Source organism: Protopterus annectens, chromosome 13.part0 (genome assembly GCF_019279795.1).
Source record: "Protopterus annectens isolate FY-2018-M chromosome 13.part0, PAN1.0, whole genome shotgun sequence".
NCBI lineage: Eukaryota > Metazoa > Chordata > Ceratodontiformes > Protopteridae > Protopterus > Protopterus annectens.
Genome location: NC_056747.1, coordinates 297395616 through 297416600, shown reverse-complemented (window position 1 = coordinate 297416600; position 20985 = coordinate 297395616). Strand labels below are relative to the sequence as shown.

Below are 20985 nucleotides of genomic sequence, written 5' to 3'. Positions count from 1 at the left end.
CTCTCAGGTTATTTTTCACATCACTAACACTTTCATTTCCAAACATCAGCTGGAGATTTAATTTCCGTGAAAAAGCTTAATGTCAACAATTGTGTTTACTAAGTTAGTTTTATGCTGGGGGACATAAGTATGACCCTTAGCTAGTAGTTCAGCCAACTCACTACTTATTACAACATCGGAAAAATTGTAAATATAAAAATCACCTATACTATTTGTGGTAATATTAGGTTTAGTGTATACAGTACTTGAACTGTTATCAAAGTTTACAGATTCAAATTCTATTTCTGAAAGTACATCTTCACTACTGAAATTAGTAGTATTCAACACATTAACAGTATCTAAGTCATCAACAAGAACTGATTTAGTGCTTCTATCACTATTCAGTGAATTATGTAATCTATCCAAGTTAACTAAGCTTAAATCAACACTATTAATGGTATGACTACCATTGACATTAGCAGAATGGTCATCATGTGTTAGTCGAATATTAGTGGCATTAGTTAACAAATTAGAATGTCCATCTAAATTGTCACTATATGGTGTCAAGTCCTTCGTGGTTGGTACCTTGGTCGATATCCCTGATTGTGTTGATAATTGTTCCGTTGTTTGGGGATAGTTCCCAAACGGGTAGCATCCTGAAAACCCTGTGGGTAGCCTGAGGTGTTAGGATGGCCACCATTAGCTAGTTGAGCCCTACGGTTTTGCAACCGCTCACTTCTCCTCACAGGCTGCTCGTAAAAAATGTCCCCTTCAGCTACAGCGACATCCGATGATTCTATAACATTAGTTTCACTAGTAGATCTAAGGTTGTTGGCAGAGTTTTTAGTATAAGCTACACTGACAGAGGCTGATCTCTGCCAAACTTGGGACGCTGCTGGTAAGGGATACGCTGAACCAAGTTCATACGCTCTGCGATCACGGTCCAGTTTCTTAATTTTATTCGCTGCAAGCTTATTTAAGTAGTTATCAATACTAGTGAAGCTACGACTGTATTCAAACCGGTATTTGTCAAACTCATCATGTTGTTTGATCTCAGAATCAAGATTAGTAGCATCACTAATCAAATCTGTTACCCAAATCCCATAATGCTTAATCATAAGCGCTAATAACTCAAAGCCCTGTTTGTCAAATAAGTCAATTAAATCCTTGTGGAAACATGAATTAGGTACAAGTCCAGTCGGGTACTGAAAATGCCGAAGCCCCTTAGGTATAACTTTAGACTGTAGGCACTCTTTAAAATAAGAAATTTCTAGCTGCAATTTTCTAATTTTTACAAGGATTCTGTCAAGGTCTTTAAGTTTATGCACAATATCAACAGAGTTAATTACCCCATCATTTGATGCACTCATAGGCAGTCGGTCCAGTTTGGCAGGAATGCCCTTATTTGAAAGTTGAAAACCTTCTGTACACCAAGTCGCTAGAGCTGGAATCGTGTTAGCCTCCATTCGTTGTTGATTTAAATCCTGTCTCGGTCGGATGGAATCCGTATTGTTAGTATTAGTATACTTCCTAACAGTCACAGGATTGGAAAGAAACTTGTTGAGCTCAGCTGCCGCTGCGATACTGGTAGCTGGAGTTGGTGTCGGCAGTTCAGCAACATCCGGATACACTGTGTCCCTTCCGGTTGTGTTGTTTCTACCTGTTCCATTGGTTATAAGGTAATTGTTTTATTGCCTATTAATGATGTCATCATAGGTATAAATTGAAATTAATGGCACAATGTATTTGTCTGATGAAGTCTGCTAGTCGAGCAGACGAAAAGCGCTTCACTTTAATAAATTTTGGAACTCCTGTGGCTGCCTATTTTGTCTTCTGGCGAAAGCTGTACTGCTTATTGGGTCTGGTTTAATTTCCTGGTTTGTGTTCGAGTTGGAGTACAACAAAAGGTAATCATTTTAGACAACCATTTGGAAATAGTCTGTTTTGACCCAGGCTGTCACTTCTCGTCTTCACAAGAAATGAAAAATTGTTCCGAAGATCTGAATTATTTAGTTATGTCAAAAAAGTATCAAAGTTCTCTGTTGATAATCAACATATAAAGTATCATTCGTCCCTTATTATTAGGTTCAGTAAAGAAAATGAGGATATGGATAATTTGGCTTGAAGTAAACTTGAATACCATTTTACTCATAAAAGGATTAGTTCTCTTATGAAACCCTTTCCTTGTGGAAAATGAGAAAGGATTAACTCACCATAAGAGCTTGCAACTCAAATACCCTTCTTGCAGAGATCACAGCAATCGGTAAAACTGTTTTCTATGTTAAGAAAGATTAGGTGGTTCAAATGGGGCAAGTGTTAGCTTCTCTAACACAAAATTAAGATCCCAAGGATTGGCCACAAGTTTTCTTGGTGGCTTTTTATGCAAAACCACTTTCAAGAGCATTTTCAAATGAGCCTGCACTGAAACAGGATTCTCCATGGGCAGGCATGTTGAAATGGCTGATAAATGAACCTTGATAACAGAATAAGAAGGTCCATAGGACCAAAAAACAAGTAAAACAAGGAAACAATTAGTTCTGAATGTGTGCTGGCTATGTTATTGACAGCTACTAGAAAAACTTTTCCATTTGTTATTATATACTTTTCTAGTAACAGGCTTTCTTACCTCACTAGCACCTGTTGCATAACCTCAGAAAACAGGTGACTAAAAGGATGTTGGGCCCTATCATACAGACAGTCAATTCAAAATGATTGATAATGGGGTGCATCAAACACCCCTGGTCTTCTGTGAGAAGATCCAGTCTTTCAGGAATGTTGTGGTAATTGCCCATGGCCATTTCCAACAGAAGGGAGAGCTACAACTGCCTGGGCCAGAAGGGAGTCACCACAATGATCTTGAATGACTCCTTCTGAACATTCAGATGTACCTTGGACATTAGTGGAACAACATACAGGAACATTCCTGTAAAAAAAAAAAAAAGGAATCGGTCTTCCAGGGCTTTTGACATTGAATTCTGGAACAGAATTTTGCCAGCTGACTGGAGAAAAGACCATCTGATTGACCATGTCTAGACAAGCACCTATGAACTCCAGATTCTGCATGAGAGTGAGATGCAACTTGCAGTGGACTGTGATGCCGAGATGATGACAAAACTGGAGCAAGTAGTCCCTTGCTTGTAGAAGCAGATGCCTGGTTGGAGCAGTCAGGAGCCAGTCATCTAAGTACAGAACCACCCGAAATCCTAGCAGTCTCAGGCGAGTTGTTACCACTGCCATGCATCTGGAAAACACCCTGGGGGCAGTGATGAGACCAAAGGGCAGTGGTCTGAACTGGTAATGACTGGCTCCCAGCAGAAGTGGAGATATCTTCTGGAGTGTCTGCTCATTTTGGTGCGATAGTATGCATCCAAAAAATCTACTGAGCACATCCAATCACCCTTTGCAAAAGGGGCAAAATGGACTGAAAACAAAATACAAAAACTGTCCAGCACCAAGGAGGTTAGAAGAATATTTGATCCTTTATTGTGGCAACTCCAAAAATAAGAGCAAACCGATTTTGGCAATAGTAATACCTTCTTCAGTGCTGTAACACACAAAAAATTCATTCATTTAAATAATAAAACACATCAGAGTAAACTTCCTACTGGTTCATACCAAATTTAACTAAGCTCATTAAGGCCAGGCTTGAACAAAGCACCCAGCCTAACAATCCAACTGAATTCTTTTTTATAACAAATGGTATGCCATCCTGCTTTACACACCTTATTGCACTGGACTTTATAATAGTGAAGTTAAATTTGGCAGTGGTATGGGTCATTGTATGTTTGAATAGTGAATTAGACATTCTTTTGTTTCTAATGTCACTGAGGTGTTCAGTTATATGAAACCTCAGTAGCCAACAGGTTTGTCCCACATAAAAAGGTGGAACAAAAACAGGCTGCTAAATATATGACCCAGTCACTGCTACAATTTCCATAAGATCGGATCTGATACATCTTAGAAGTGTCACTGCTAGTGAATTCTTTAGTCTTTAAAACATATGCACATGCAGAAGAGTGACCACAAGGAATACTACCCACCAATTTGTCACCAAATAATGTGAGCTGCTGTGTACTGGAAGGGGACGAATGTTTACAATGGGTAAAATGAGAGGGGAGTGTGGGACCTCTACGATATGAAAATAAACATTGAGATGACAGTAATTCGGATAATCTTTCATTGGCCAACAATATGTCCCAATGGTTGTCAATCTGTCTAAAAGAGTTGATGTTGGGTCCAAAAGAAGTGACCAGGCGTATGAGTCGAGGTGGATATCTGTCCAGATTGTTAGGGGTATGCTGATACTCCAAAAGGTTCACTATAGATAGTTCTGAGGCAAATGAACAAGCCTTATTTATGTAGTGAGCCTGATAGCTCCTACTGAGAAACCTATTAACTAGACCCTGTTGCTGCAATGAAAATGCATGCTCAGTAGAGCAGATGCATTTATTTAATCCACAAAAACTGGGACTTGGGGATGTTGTGGATGATGTGTTGACGATGATGACTTGTTGCATGAAGCAGGGTACTGAATTGGGGAAATTTACGGAATATGTCTGTTCTAAGCATGTGATCACTCTCCCGGATGACACTCTCATCCAAAAAGATAATTCTATTGTAATCCCAGTTCAATGTAAAGTGAATACCCCACTTATTTTCATTTAAATATTGTACAAATTTTTGTACATATGTCTCCTCTCCACACCATCCAACAATCATCCAAGTACCACCGCCAAATATCCAATTCATCTAAAAATATGTTGTGGCTGGCATCAATTATAAGTTGTTCTTCAATGTACCCCATGAACAAATAAGCATAAATGGGGGCAAAAGAGGCCCCCATAGCAGTCCCTCTACCTTGCCAGTAACATTTACCATGGAAATAGAAAACATTCTTTGTTAAAACATGTTCAGTTAAACAAATTTGTAAAGTTTTAAACTCAGGAGTATATATGTGTGTGTGTGTGTGTGTGTGTGTGTGTGTGTGTGTGTGTGTGTGTGTGTGTGTGTGTGTGTATATATATATATATATATATATATATATATATATATATATATATATATATATATATATATATATATATATATATATATATATATATATATATAAATATATAAATAAAAATGTAAATGTTCGTTTGTTCAAAATCTTACATCTACAAAAGTTCTTCACCGATTGCTTTGAAATTTTCACACAATGCTGCATTCGAATACGCGCGTGTTTTTATATACCTACTATTATATAGATGTCACACGTTGCATTCGAATACGCGAGTGTTTTTATATACCTACTATGGATTCTATATATTTGTATACAAATAAGCAATTTTATATGTTTTTGTTATAACTTTCTTTCTTCTTTTTCAGTGCAATCGATCTGCTTTAGTTCATCCAAATAATGCCTCGCAAAAGATCAAACTTAGGTCATCGTACTTGCGGAAGCAGTGCGACGAGTAATTGCAAATCAAACTAAGGAAGAACGGGCATCAGCGAATGAGCAAAACAGACAAAGAATGGCTCAAATACGTGCCGAGGAAGCAGCAGAGTGACGTGCAGCCAGACTTGAGGATGCACGGTTGCGAGCATGGCGATCGCATACTGCAGCTTCAGATCTGCTTCGTTCTCCTCGATCGACACCAGCAGATGAAATAAATGCTTGCCTGAAATACTCTACTTTGTTGCAACACGTAAAGACATTAAAATTAACTACAAATATGTGTGTCCAGCTGCAAAACGATTGATCAGCTGAGATATTCTCACATCAATTGCTGGAAATTGGGAACGGAAAGGTGCCGGTTGATCTGACCTCAGGACGAATTTCATTGCCTCATCTTCTGCAATTTAGTGACGTCAAAAGAAGAATTGGTTGAAGAAGTATTTCCCAATATTCAAACCAATTATAAGAATCATGACTGGCTGACTGAATGAGCTATTCTTGCGGCCAAAAACAAAGACGTCTACGAACTTAATATTATTCAGTCTAACATTCAAAGCGAGGCAGTCACATACAAGTCCGTCGACACTGTTGTGGAAGCAGATGAAGCAGTTAATTATCCAACAGAATTTTTGAATTCACTTGATCTGCCAGGGATGCCACCGCATGTACTGCAATTGAAAATCGGCGTGCCAATTATGTTGCGAAATATCAACCAGCCAAAGCTTTGCAACAGCACGCGGCTTGCAGTAAAAAAATTAATGAGCAACGTCATAGAAGCAACAATCTTGACAGGACCTTTCAAAGGTGAAGATGTCCTCATTCTTCGCATTCCTAGGATTCCAACGGATATGCCATTTCAATTTAAGAGATTGCAATTCCAAATTCGATTGGCATTTGCAATCACCATCAACAAAGCTCAGGGCCAATCTTTAGAATTGTGCGGTTTAGATCTACACACGGATTGCTTCTCACATGGACAATTATATGTTGCATGTTCTAGAGTCGGCAAACCAGACAATCTCTATATCTGCACAGACAATGGAACAACAAAAAATATTGTATATCCACAAGCATTGTGAAATTAAACAAACGTGTGCTTTCTCTTTTTCTTTCTTTTCCGTTTAATCAGACTGAGCCAGCAACACATGGCCAAGTACAGCTAGTATATATATACATATACATATATATATATATACATATATATATACATATATATATATATATATATATATATATATATATATACATACATATATATATATATATATATATATATATATATATACATACATATATATATATATATATATATATATATATATATATATATATATACATATATATATACATATATATATATATATATATATATATATATATATATATATATATATATACATACATATATATATATATATATATATATATATATATATATATATATACATACATATATATATATATATATATATATATATATATACATACATATATATATATATATATATACATATATATATACATATATATATACATATATATATACATATATATATATATATATATATATATATATATATATATATATACATATATATATATATATATATATATATATATAAGCTTTTTCCAACCAAAAACGAATGGGTTCTAGACCAGCCCAATGGGGAATGTTGGTATATAAAGTGGTGACATCCACATCAGCCAACCAGGATCCAACTGAGTATTACTGATGATCTGGAGAAACTGTGTGGTATCGTTAATCCTTGCTCTAACCATGGGTAGTAATGGTTGTAAATATTCAGTTAAAAAGGCCAATAAAAGTTCTGTCAAAGACCCCCTGCCCAATACAATTGGTCTCCCTGGTGGTTGAGTTGAATGTTTATGTATTTTGGGCAGTAAATATAAGTATTGGGATTGTGGGTCAGGTACAGTAAGTTGAAACCCAACTTTTTGACTAATACCACCTTCCTCCTGAGCCAGTTTCAAAAAGTGATCAATCTCTTTTTTAAATTTGTAAGTTGGATCCAGTGGCATGTGCATATAGAATTGGCCATTGGATAGTTGTCTTTCTGCCTCAGCTAAATACATGGACCAATCCATGATGACAACCCCCCCCCCCATTATCTGCTGGTAAAATTACCAAGTCATGGTTGTTACTACGTTTGCTCAGAGCCTGTTCCTGTTTAGTAAAATTGTGTTTACTGTTACTATGTACATTTTTATTAAAATGTAGATCTTTGAGAACACATTCTTTAAATATGGAAACATGTTTATCCATGGGTGGCATGGAATTGGATTTACGAAAGTGAAAACTAGTAGATCTTTGAGCCTGGTCATTACCTGAAAAAAAAATAGTTTCAGATTCAGTATTAGAAAAAATTCGTTATCATTAACAAATGCTTCTTCACTGACAAAAAAAAACCTGGGACAAAATTTAGACCCTTGTTAAGTAGGTTTATTTCAATATCAGACAAAGCATGAGTAGATATATTGTGCAGATTATTCTTAACATTTAGTGGGGTAGAATCATGTCTAGAAGTTGAATACTGCCTACTTGTTCAATGTTTTCTACCCCCTCTGTGCCTCTTCCCCCCTAAAAGGTCAGTACTGGGGCCTTGTCTTAGCAATAGGTGACTCCTGGGTGGAAGTCAATTCTACATCAGTAAGCAGACAAAGAATAGTCTCCTGAGGTACCCCCATGACCATTCCTCAATATTGACCTGGATCTTTTCCTTTTGCTGACTTGTTTATTATAACCTTGGTCCTGGAATCTGACATTCTTTTGTATAACAAAAGGTTTCCCTCTATCATAATCAGAAATGTCATGATTAAACTTCTGCGTCTTTTTTTTTTAACTGCTCTTCTAAAGCAGACAGATCTTTGGCAATAAATTAAGATGTTTAGTAAAGAAAGGTTCCCCTTCATAACATGTGACCTCATCACAATTATGTCTGACTTCCCCAATACATTAATCAATAGTTCTCTCATAATATGAAATAATACCATCTACGAAAACCATAGATGCCTTATGCTGGGCCTGAACCCAATCTTGTGATAACTTGTCATACACCTGGTCTGAACCATGACCATTTAGAACTTAGAATATTTTACATATTGATTTAATTTGCTGAGATCCGGAATGGGTCTCAAGTGCCCCATCATTTTTTGGCACTAAAAAGAACCTTGAGCAAATTTTGGATTGTATATGGTCTGGGGGTGGTAGGACTTCTTGAATGACTTTCGAGAAGCACTGGTACTTCCAGAACTGTTGCCTCCCTCTGATTGGGTGGAACATTGGATCTTTCTCATTTTTATGGGGGAATTTGAGAAAATGGTATAAAATAACCTTTGGATATGATCCTCTGCACCCAGAAATCTGTTGTGATAGGTGCCCAGGCTTCTAGGTGCAGGGACAAGAGCCCCACAACTGCCCCAGAGAAAAGCAGCCGGGCAACTACTCAGGAGCACTGATAGGGTTTGTCAGAGAAGGAATGTTTGAAACCATGGTTTTGCAGATCACCTCTGCAAAGAGGATGTCGTCTTCGGTTAGAGTTCCTTCCTTTGCTTCTGGAAGAACCATCTCATGAGTCTTGAAAGGACCTCGGGACTTATGAAACCATATCATCTTAAAGTGTGTCTGAGGAGTAGAGCAGACAAGGTCTTTCCTTTCTGCTCACTTCTGGACAACACTTCCTTCACTTTTTGGATGAACAAAGATGATCCATCAAACAGAGCACTGATGAATAAAGATTTAAGGGCTCTGCAAAATTGCATAGAAGCATTCAGGAATGTCTTCCGATGGCTATGCCTGAACCTGGCAACCTCTGTAACATGGGAAATCATTCTATACCTAATGCATTCATGAAGTTGAAGGTTGGCCAGTTGTGAAGAAACCTTATTCTGGTCTTCCACAGACATGGACTCAGAGATTTGGAAAGCTCCTTTGTCAAATCTCTTTGCAACCTAGTAGTGTGTGCCAAAAAATTCAACAAACACAGGGAAAAGGTCATTGAGGTGTAGATGTGCTTTTCACATCTGTCCAAGGACCTAGATTTCCTGTTGGGGGGGGGGGTGGACAGATGCGCTTTGCTCTGTAAGTTCTTTCTTGGTGGCTGCTGCTACAACCATGGCATCTACTGGGACCCCCTTGCTCCAGTTTGCTCTATCCTTTGGAGGAACTAAATTTATGTGGTCACTTGAGAACTGACTGTACAGTATCCGATTCCTTCCTTGAACAGCATGAGACAAGACCTATTAGCTAATCAGCCAGAGGGGTCACACAAGATGTAGATGGGCCAGACCCGAGACTTCCAAAAACAGACTCCTTCTGGGAAGGGGGGATCAAAAGACTATCCACGTTCTGCTTTAAAATTTCCAGTATTTCTCCAAAGGAGATATCTTGAGGTGAAAAAGTAAAGTTGTGTACGCTTACCATAATGTAGATGTTTGAGTGTATTGACTGTTGCAGTCATCACATTTGGGTTATCTGCTTGCAGGAGCCCTCAGTCAGCCTGATTATCAAAGTCTTGGGTCCTGCGTCAGTTGCTGTCTCATCTTCCATGACGTCAGGTAGTCAGGGGTATAAAGCATACAGCCGATGCCATTACATCAGTTTTTCTTGCCGCAGATGTCAAGTGCCCCCTAATGGGAAGCAATTAAAAAAAAAAAAATATATATATATATATATATATATATATATATATATATATATATATATATATACACACACACACACACACACACACACACAATGTTACACCTCCAACAAAAAAGCAAATACACCAAAAAGCTTTTAAGCATAGTAAAGGAGAGTAAAGGTATAGCCAAAAGAAGTCAGGGGGCTGGAGGGAGGGTAACCAGGACTGCAACAGTGAATACACTCAAACATCTACATTTATGGTAAGTGTACACAACTGTACTATGTTATTCGTCTTTCACTGTTGCAGTCATCACATTTGGGTAGATTCCCACACTAAGGATGGGAGGAGGCATTTAGATAGCATTAGGACCAGCTATAAGGCCTTGCAAGACTGCAGTGGCAAAGCCAGCTCTGGATTTTGAGAAAATTGGTAAATAGCAATGCTTGGTGAAAGTATGTGCAGAACTCCAGGTAGCAGCTTCTAGGATGTCCCTGATAGGTACACCTCTGAGAAAGGATGTAGAGGTAGATGTAGCCCTGGTTGAATGGGGTCTAATCCCCAGTGGGATAGGTTTGCCATGGTGCTTATAGCAGAAATTAATGCAATGGCCTATCCCATTTAGAAATGGTTTGCTTTGAAATAGCCCTCCCCTCTGCCACTGCAGCAAATGCCACCCAACAGTTGTTCAGGTTTCCTTTGAGGTTTAGTCCTGTCCAAGTATAATCTAAGTTGTTTGCGCACATCTAAAGAGTGCAGGATCCTGTCTCCTTTGTTCTGTGGATTAGAAAAGAAGGTTGGCAAATGAATGCACTGATTAAGAGCCACACTGGACACCACATTGGGCATGAAGGAGGGATTGGTCTTGAGGGACACATCCTGTTCTCATGAAAGATGATGAAAGGCTCCACTGCCGTAAGGGCCTGTAATTCAGATACCCTTCTTGCTGAAGTAATTACTAAATGGAAGGCTGTTTTCCAAGAAAGAAATTTTAACTCTGCACTTGCAGCTGGCTCAAAAGGAGGAAGAGTGAGTTTTTCCAATACAAAGTTAAGGTCCCAGGCTGGAGTTGGGGCTCTCCTGGGTGATCTAAAGTGTTTGGCCCCTCTGAGGAACTGCTTGAGCAGTGGATGAGAGAAAAGGGGTGGTTCTGTGTTGTAATGACCTGAAATGGCTGAGGTATGAATTTTGATGGAGGAAAAAGAAAGGCCCTTGTGAAGCATCTCAGTTAAGTATTGAAGAACCTGAGGTAAATTGGGCGCTGCTGTGGCCATCCCTTGAGTGTGGTTCCAGGCACAGAATCTTTTCCATTTTTCAGCATAAGATTTTCTAGTACTAGGTTTCCTTGCCTCCAAAATGACATCCAACACATGTTTACTGAGGGATGGTAATGGAGAGATTAGTAAATTAGCCAGGCTGCCAGGGTTTGAAGCTGAGGGTGCAAAATTGGGCTCTCCTGCTGAGACAGCAGGGTAGGGGTCTGAGGCAGGTGCCATGGAGCCAGCAGTGAAACTGCACAAGAGGGGGTTACCAGTGTTGGTGTGGCCAGTCTGGTGCAATCAGTATCGTCCTTGGTTTGTCCTGTTTGATCTTTAGTAGTACTTTGGAGAGGAGAGGCACAGGAGGGAAAGGCATAAACTGACAGATTATTCCAGTTGATGGACAGAGCATCCACTTTCCAAGCTTGTTTGCGGGGAGTCCTTGTGCAGAATTTGTCCAATTGATCATTCTGGAGGGAGGCAAACAGTTCTATAACTGGACTCCCCCCATTTGTTTACCAACATGTTGAAAATCTTTGGTTCCAGTTTCCACGCCTGTGGGTCCATGAGATTTCTGCTTAGTTCATCTGCCAGTGTAATTAGTTTTCCTGGCAGGAATTGAGCCTGTAGATGTACTTGGTAGCTCAAGGCTGTGTTCCACAGAGCCATGGCTAGTCTGCAGAGGGGGGTAAGAATGGGTACCCCACTGCTTGTTTATGTACCACATAACAGTGGTGTTGTCCGTCCTTACCATTAATTGTCCTGGAATAATGTGGTCTTTGAAGGCCGTCAGAGCATTCTGTACAGCTAACATTTCTTTTTTGATTGATATGCAAGTGCATTTGACTTGGGTTCCATTTGCCCTGAATGCACTTCCCTGCCAGGTGAGCCCCCCATGTATAGTCTGATGCGTCTGTTGTTAGGGTTTGGGCAGCAGGGGGTAGAGTGAATGGTAGTCCCTTGCCCACCAAAGGAACTCTAACTGTAGGCAAGGTATGATAGGGATCATTGCTTCTAGAGCCTGAGAATATTAACACCATAGGCTTTTTAAATACCATTGTAGTTTCCTCATATGCAGTCTTGCATATGGAATTAGTAGAATGCAGGAGGCCATGACGTGGCCATTAGTTTGAAGTAAGTCGTCAAACGAATTTGTTTCTCTGGCGTGAGGAAAGCCATCTGGGAAGTTGTGTTCAAGCTTGCTCCCAGGAATATAATTAGTTGACAGGGTACCAGATGTGATTTCTTTTCATTTGTGGTGTACCCCAGACAAGTTAGCACCTATTGTACAAATGCCAGATGATTCAAAAGTATGTCCTGGCTTTCTGCCTTAATTAGACAATCATCCAGGTATGGGTATATTTGAATATTTATTTGCCTGCAAAATGCAATGACTGGAGCTAGGCACTTTGTGAATACCCTGGGTGCAGTAAATAAGCCAAAGGGTAGTGCAGAGAACTGATTGGGATGTGCAGGTAGGCTTCTTTTAAATCCAGTGTTGCCAACCCAGCATCTTTGCCAAGCATAGGAAGTAACTGGTGAAGAGTTAGCATCTTGAATTTTGGAATCACCAAAAAGGTGGTTAATATGGAAAGGTCCAGGATAGGATGCCAAGAGTTGTCTTTTCTGGGTACGAGGAAAAGTCTTGAGTAGAAACCTTGTCCCTTTTCCTCTTCTGGTACAGTTTGAATAGCCTTTATGCTTAAGAGAGAGTACTTGATTTTGAGCCTCTGCTCACTGATTTGGGGGTAGATCTGGCCAACCAGTTGGGGTTGGTAACATGTGGAAGTGAAATCTGTATCCTTGGGAAACTATATTTAACACCCATTTGTCCTGGGTAACGAGTTCCCAGTTTTTTGCCTGCAGAGCAATCTTTCCCCCTAAAGGAGCAGTCAGTTGAGAAGTGCTTGGAAGTTTTAAAGTTAAGTCACCGAGACAGTTTACCATACGGGGAGTCTTACTACTCCCTGATTTTGGAAGTGGGAGCCTCACACTGTTTAGTCCTGTGCGTATCCTAGGAATGAAGCCTAGGTGTTCTGCTGGTTCTGGGTTTGGACTGAGAAGGCCTGGAAGAGGCAGGAAAGGACTAATTCTTAGAGGGCCAATGCCTACTACATCTTGGAGGTCGTACTTGTAGGAAATCTTTAACAGTTTGCATATATTTAGCTTTTTCCTCCATCTTTTTAAGAACTTCTGCTTTGTTGCCAAACAGGCGGTCCTGATTTAAGGGAGCATCCAGCAATTTAGCATTAACATGATCTGGCAAAGATTGCTCCTTAAGCCAAGCATGCCTTCTAAGTACAGACCCAGTGACAGCAGCCCTGCAAGATGTCTCTAGTGAATCAAAACCACATTGCAAAGTATGCTTTCCAACCTGTTAAGCAGAATGCATTAAATCCTGTACATCCTTATTTTCAGCACAATCCGGAATCAGCATCATTTTCTGTTTAAGCAATGCAATGATACGCTAACACTTTAACATATGAAACTGGCAGTTTAAGGCCCTAATGGCCAAAGCTGCAGAAGTATATACTTCCTTACCCAGTCTATCCAGCGCCCTGGAGTCTCTATCAGAGAGGGTAGAATTTTTGGCAGTAGTAGCCTTGATGCCCTTGGGTCCCTGTGAAATGGTCTCAGGATCCGCAGTAGGATTTTTAAAAAGGAACTTGTGAGAGGCAGGAACCCTACAATATCTATCAGGTTTTCTGGGAGCAGGAGGTATAGAGTCAGGAGCCAAGCTAGATTCATAAAAGGCATCAACAACAATGTCTGGTACAAGAGGGATAGCTAAAGGCCTGTGCTGGGGCAGGAGTAAGAAATCCCTAAGCCTCTTTTTAGAATCAGAGTAATCCTGGCTTTCCCAGTGAAAGTGCTCACTAAGAGTATGCAGGGTTTCACCAAAAGAGAAATCCTCTGGGGGTGGGGAGCAGAGGGAATAGAGTCCTCTGCATCAGAATCCTCATAGGTAGATAAGGGTAAATCCTGGTCATCAGAGGAAACAGAAATTTCAGAATCCTGGTCAGAATTATCATAAGCAAATTCAGTCCTAGGTCTCTTACAGGGGGAAGGTTGGCTTCTCCTGATTAAAGTAATGAGGTCTTCAGCCATTCTTATAATCTGTTTTTTAGGCATAGAAGCCTGACCATGCAGTCTGGGTGTCTGTTTTCTAGGCATCATTTGAGTTTTAGGCCTTGAAGAAGAAGATGGCATCAGTTTAATATGCAAGTCAGTAGGCCTGAATACACCCTCAGAAGCCGGTGCCAGCACAGTGGCTCCGGACCAATCCAAGGTAGAGATATCCGCAGGTTCCACAGTTGAAGCATCTCGTGGTATACCGGATTCTGAATGGGTCTCAGTAGAGGCCTGCGAGTCTGAAGTAGCAGGTATCAGGGGCTGTGAAAGTGCCTCACTGAGTACCGGCGAACTGGTGACTGGCTTAAGAGAAGTGTCGTCTGCCGCTTTGGACCTAGGCAGCCTGTCTCTGTCTTTATCTTTCCATTTTTTCGAAATGTCGATAGTCAGATGGCTTACTGAAGACATATCTGGATAATTGAACAGAGTACCAAAATATTTAGAAGCGTAACTATACCAACGACGAACAGTTCATTGCTTAAATGAGGCACAAAACTGACAGTGAGGTACCTCGTGGTCAGGGCCTAGGCAAGGAATACAGTATGAATGAAAATCTCTGTGAGGTATTTGCTTTCCACAAGAAATAAAACTATTGACGTTCACTAACATCGGATTAGAGCATGAAAAAGTTTCCCCAACAGGGTACTTAGCTTAGTTGAAGACTTCGGTTCTGAAACTCAAAAATGAAAATTTCAGGAGTCGGCCAACCGGCACTTGCGAATTGCTTCTGCTTCGGGCACTGCACAGCAAGAAAGATTGATGTAATGATGTTGGCTGCATGCTTTAAACCCCTGACTACCTGACATCACAGATGATGACGGAGACAGCAAATGATGCAGGACCCAAGACTTTGATAATCAGGCCGACTGAGGGCTACTGCAAGCAGATAACCAAAATGTGATGACTGCAACAGTAAAACATGAAGAACATCCTGGAGACCCACCCATTCATTGAAATCAGTGTCCTCTGTGTGAAATTTCTGAGGGGAATAAAAGTGCCCTCTTCCAAGGGAACTCATCAGTGGGATGGTCTGTTGAGGTTTTGGAAGTGGCAGGGGAGTCCCTAGGGACTGACTAGATGCTCATTTGGGTACTCCAATGCCTTTACCTTACTAGGAGGAAGGCTAACCAAGTTGCATGTTGGCTACTCTTGTATGTGATCTTGTGACTGTCTCTCTTTCTAAGCCATGTGTTGGCTACTAACAAGTCATTGGACAGACAGAAGTCTAGAATGGCTTCTATATTCCTGTTGCCCCATCCATGTGAATCCAGGCACTTCTCATATCCTGTTCTATCTGTCCTGATATGTGCAAGTGAATCTGAATAAAAAATAAAATTTTAGTAAAGCTGCACCATGTGGAAAAGTGGAGTACAACCCAGGCAACTCTGGTATTAGCGAACCCAATCATTTTTCCAGGTCACTTATCCCTGGTGTGTGTGAGCATTAGGCATATATTACATGCGCACACATGCAAATTTTATATATATATCTATATACATATATATATATATATATATATATATATATATACACACACACACACATGTATACACACACACACACACGCGCACACACATATATATATATATATATATATATAAATTATATACACACGCACACTATATAAAGAGTGCGTGTTCGCAAGTGCAACATATGCATATATGGCTTTCAATCAGTACAATGTTCATTAAATTTTAAATACCAACTATAACTGGTCAAAATAACATGACTATAGAGCATATCCTTGACAATGGAGGATCACTGTTTGATACTGCTGTGCTCTGTATGGTGGAGTTTTTTCTTTCTCCATTATTGTGCAACCAGAGTATTACTATTAAGTTAGGGGGTATTGAGAAGGGGAATTCAGGGAGCAGCAAGTCTTATTTCAATCTACGCAGATAAGTTTTAAGCCTAATATGTTCTCAGATTGTTTTGAAAATCTTTACTACAATTTTATAGATTATGAGTACTTATATATTTTATACATGCAAACATACGATTGAATATATTCCCAAACAACAAAAATGTAATCTGGCACAAATGTTCCAAATAGTGTCCCCATTCTGGCAAATTACAAGTCATCGAATCCCCAGAACAGGCTCAAATATGGGCCCTCCCATCTGGAGTAAGAAGTTGCCTTGGAGCATTCTAGTAGTTAAAGAAATAACCAACAACATTTTGTTGAGGAATCCCATGTCAATCAAAACATCGTTTGATTCTGTGAAACAGAATAATTAAATCATCACAAGATAGTCTGAGAATGAAAAAAAATTGAAATCAATAAATACATAACATTTCTTACAAAATCATAAATATTGCTGTAAACATAAAGGAACAGAGTTTTTATACTGTCCTTGCAGTCACTGTAACCAGAACAAATCCCAAAAGAGGCTTATAAGGGTGAGATACTGCCAACACTTTTAGTAGTAGCATGACAACTGTGGAATTCATGAGGCACTAGAAAGAAAATAGAATTTATGGGGACAGTTAAAAAAAAAAAAAAAAAAAAAAAAAGGATAAATGGCTGTAATGGGAGAGGCATTACTAATATAACTAACACTGTTACTCTTCAGTACAAAGAGGTATTGTGACTTACTTCAAGGTAAAGTATGCAGCCACTGAAACTCCCTCTCTCCAAAACACAAGGATGGAGAAAATCTCCAAGAGGGTATCCATATAGAACAGGACCAACACAGAATCTCAACTTGCAAATGCTGAGGAGGACATGACAAATACTCAGGGGTACACAAATGTCTAAGCAAGCCTAAGACAGAAGCACTTTTAGAGTAGCAGGTAACAACTAGGTACAATAGGACAGAAGGTGAGCCATTTCATGGAATTTGCATTTTCTTGTACAGCTTAGCTAAAATATAGAACAGTTTTACTGAAGAAAGAGTGGGACTAAAAAGAGTTGAATAATTCAGGGACATATAGGACAAATTAAACTTGGAGAGGCTGGAAAAAAGCAGGCTTTTATTACTTAAAGCTGAAGTCATAATACATGCATACAAAAAATTGGATGCAGTAACAATGAAAAGCAAAGATTCAGTGTAGCAGAGGAACCAATCCTATGCGTGTGGAAGGGGTAAGCTTCATTTTGCACTCAAGCCATCGGTCTCAAATGGTTACATCAGATAGCCAAACCACACACAAGAATTCTTCACTATTACAGTTAAAGCAGATTCTTACATTTAATACAATAGCTCTTTCTTACACATTTCAATGGCTTCTCCTTTTAAATGTAAAATTCCTGCTTTTACAGTACAGTACAAGAGTCCATCACCTTACAATTGGGGTTCTCTGCAGCAAGTAGCAAAATAACAGCTGGCATTCTCCAACAATAACTTAAGGCACACAGATGTAAGTTACAATTACACAAAACTGTGCAGTGTGTGGACACAAGGCATACATCAACAAGGCCAACATTTTCACTGTCATATCAATAGGCTGCTTTGATTTACTCCAAAACAAATGGCAACTGTAAACATTTTATTTTAGAAAAATTAAAAACTCTGCTCTCAAGAAGATGTCTGCAGTGGCAACTTTACATTGCCTGATCCTACCCAGTGCTATGACTGAACCTTAAAATCTTAACTCACCTTGTTTAAGGTCACTGTGTACTGTTCCCAGATGGTCATTTCTTCCATGTCTGCAGACTAAGGGAAAAACAAAAGTCAATGAAATTAGTTTCAGGGATTAGATGCAGCAATCAGCCTTGACCCACACAGACAACTACATTTTTCATAATGCTCGTCATAATCACATCCCATGCTCTTATCTATAAACCAAGGTGAAATCACAAAATCAGCAATTTCAGGGTACTGTAGGTGTGTGGGAAGGTGAAAACCCTCAAGGATTATTGAAATGCTATTATGAACTGTGTCTTAAGAAACAAAGAAATGTGTAATACATACTGAAACAATTTATTTCAATCAAAACAGAATGAAATTCCAATGAATAAAGGGAAAGTTGTAGTACAACTGGAGCCTAGTTATGAAAACATTCAAATGTAGCAGCTTTCGAAAACATCACAAACCCTGTAAAAAGAGCCTTACCTATAGCTTGTTACTGCAAAGTGTTTCAACCACTTAACTGGTATGATGAAGGAAGACTGATACTTCTGAAGGAGTCAAATAAAGCAAAAAAAAGGAGGCAATACCCACAAAAGACACTCAGAACCAAAATCAGTACATGCCAGAACCATTAGCTCCAGGACTGAAACCAACCCAAAATTATTGAAGTCCAGCCAAAAAGTCATAACGAAACAGCATTTATTAAAAGCAGGTGGTAAAACACTCCAAAGAGTGGAAGTACATTTAAGAAACTGGTTTAGCACCCAACTGTTAAGCACGTTCGTCCCACCACAGACAATCAGAACCAACAAAACAAGAAAGTCTAATCACATTTAGTTAGCTAAATTAAATCACATGATTAAATGCATTGAATTGTAGTAGTAAATCACCTTAGACCTAAGAATCTAAACTCATTTGTATATACATTCTTTGAATAAGAAATGCATAGAAATTGGACTTATGTTTCAAGCTATTTAGGTTACACAAAAAGATGAGTTTATATAACACATAAATATGATTCATGTTAATTAAAAACTGTAACCATATACAAATCCTTTAATTATCTGAAGTCATAGTTTTGCTCAATGCAACTTCAAAACAGAAACAATGCTCATATTGTCATTTGACCCTGAGTATCTAGTTGCATTTAATCCAAGTTGCCAAATTAGCTCTCAGTATACCAGGGGAAATTCCCAGGCACCACCTCTCGGATTAATAGGGACCTGCTCCAAAATACCAAATTCAAACTTCTAGAAATTGGGGCAAGCATGAGAATGTCAGTAAAGGGCATTTTAAGAATTACACTTCTTTATGTTCATAGATTCTTACCTAAGTGATGCAGTTGCCAGTTTGGTATTAAACATGTTTCCCAGTATCATATCAGTACCAGTGTAAATATAAGCACACTGTTGACACACACCACATTTAGCAGTCCCCCTATAAACCTTTTGATGGCTTATTTTTTTTTTACCCATTCGAAAATCTTTTTCATAGTGGATAGTACTTTAAACAAAAAGCATGGATGGTGATCTGCTACTCGGTATAATTGCTCATCCTCTTAACAACCACCAATGTTTTCTAATAACCTTCTTCACCTGACTAAGACAGTTGCTGTACTGAAAAACCAAAGCTCTGCAAAAATCACCATCAAAATCTTCAACCATTTTTAGTGCCAAGTTATGTGGGTGGTTCAAACCCTTACTTAACAAAGGTTTATACTTGGTGGCCCAGTTGTCACAAACCTCTTGATACACCTGTTGAATGAACACAATTGGGTACCCTCCTTCTAAACACGTCCACTAGTTTTTTTATCTCTCATTCAAAAACAATTTATTTATTTGACATTTGTTGACTGGGTTAGTCCAGCTGGGCCAAGGTCCTTTTTCAGTGGAGACCAGGGGAGAAAAGCTCCACATAAACACTGATCATGACAACATAGTTACATAAACATAGTATATGGCTACAAACATGTAGCTACCAGGAGAAACAGTAGACCAGTAGAATAATAGACATTACGATTCTGAATGATTAGTGAGGACACCTGGTATTATACAAAGCAAAAAATCCATTAGAGGTGCAACATTCTTAATCGGTTCAGCTGAACAGCTGCTGAGCATATCATCACTTATAAGAATGTTGAAGTCAATAAAAACCATTCTCACCAATCTAACAAACTCACAGACTTCGGTAAACCTAAAAGGATGGTTATTCATGCTAAAACAGTCTGTGCATATAGTAAATGTTGCCTGGTTTTTGTCTTATCTTTATTGCTCTCCCAGATTGGGAAAACACTTGAATGCTTTCAAAAAACATCATCTCCTAGCCATTGAAAGAAAGTAGTATACGGTTTCTGTTGCTCTTTATCAGATTGTATCCATGAAGACTTGAGAACTAGATACAGACTTGTTTCGATAAACACCAATTTGCCTGAAAAAAGTTTTATTATATTTACTGTTCTTTTTTATTTGCTTTCTTTTAAAACTAGCATTCTTCTTGTTTATATTGCAGTGCCTACATTTCTTAAAACTGAAAAAGGAGAAAGAGAAAAGGAAAAAAAAACGGGTAACTGCTTACTTTCGTATCCCTGTTACTTGAAAACTGAGAAAACTTTATAGCATGCAGACCATATTGTGCATTATAAAAATATTACTGTTAACAAAATTTTGTTTTACTTAAAATTCACTCTTCCTCTCTCCTAAGTGTTTTTCCAAACATTAATGACAAGAAGTAGGACATCTGCTTTAGAGTCCTCTACAAGTTTATTAAAGTCAAAAAAGTCCAATATTTCCCAGTTTACTTGTTCTGTCACATTACACAAATATCCTGTAAACTGACTCTGTTACTCAAAATGTCCAGTCCAAGACCGAAATTCAACAAAACGGTTTATTAATAAAACAGACAGTGATTAATTCTTGTAAAAACAGTACACAGCACAGGTTTGATAGTCCAGTAAAAATGACTGTAAA

At 38.8% G+C, this 20985-nt stretch overlaps 1 protein-coding gene across 1 annotated transcript in view; it reads right to left on the bottom strand.

The window, feature by feature from the left end:
* The window catches only part of TJP3 (tight junction protein 3), a gene marked incomplete at its 5' end in the record, with an annotated part of 839650 nt that extends 821547 nt beyond the window's left edge, over window positions 1-18103 (bottom strand). Inside the window, 1 exon segment of the mRNA XM_044053884.1 lies at window positions 18047-18103. Within this exon segment, the coding sequence (XP_043909819.1) occupies window positions 18047-18094 (48 nt within the window).
* Between the last annotated feature and the right edge of the window lie 2882 nt (window positions 18104-20985).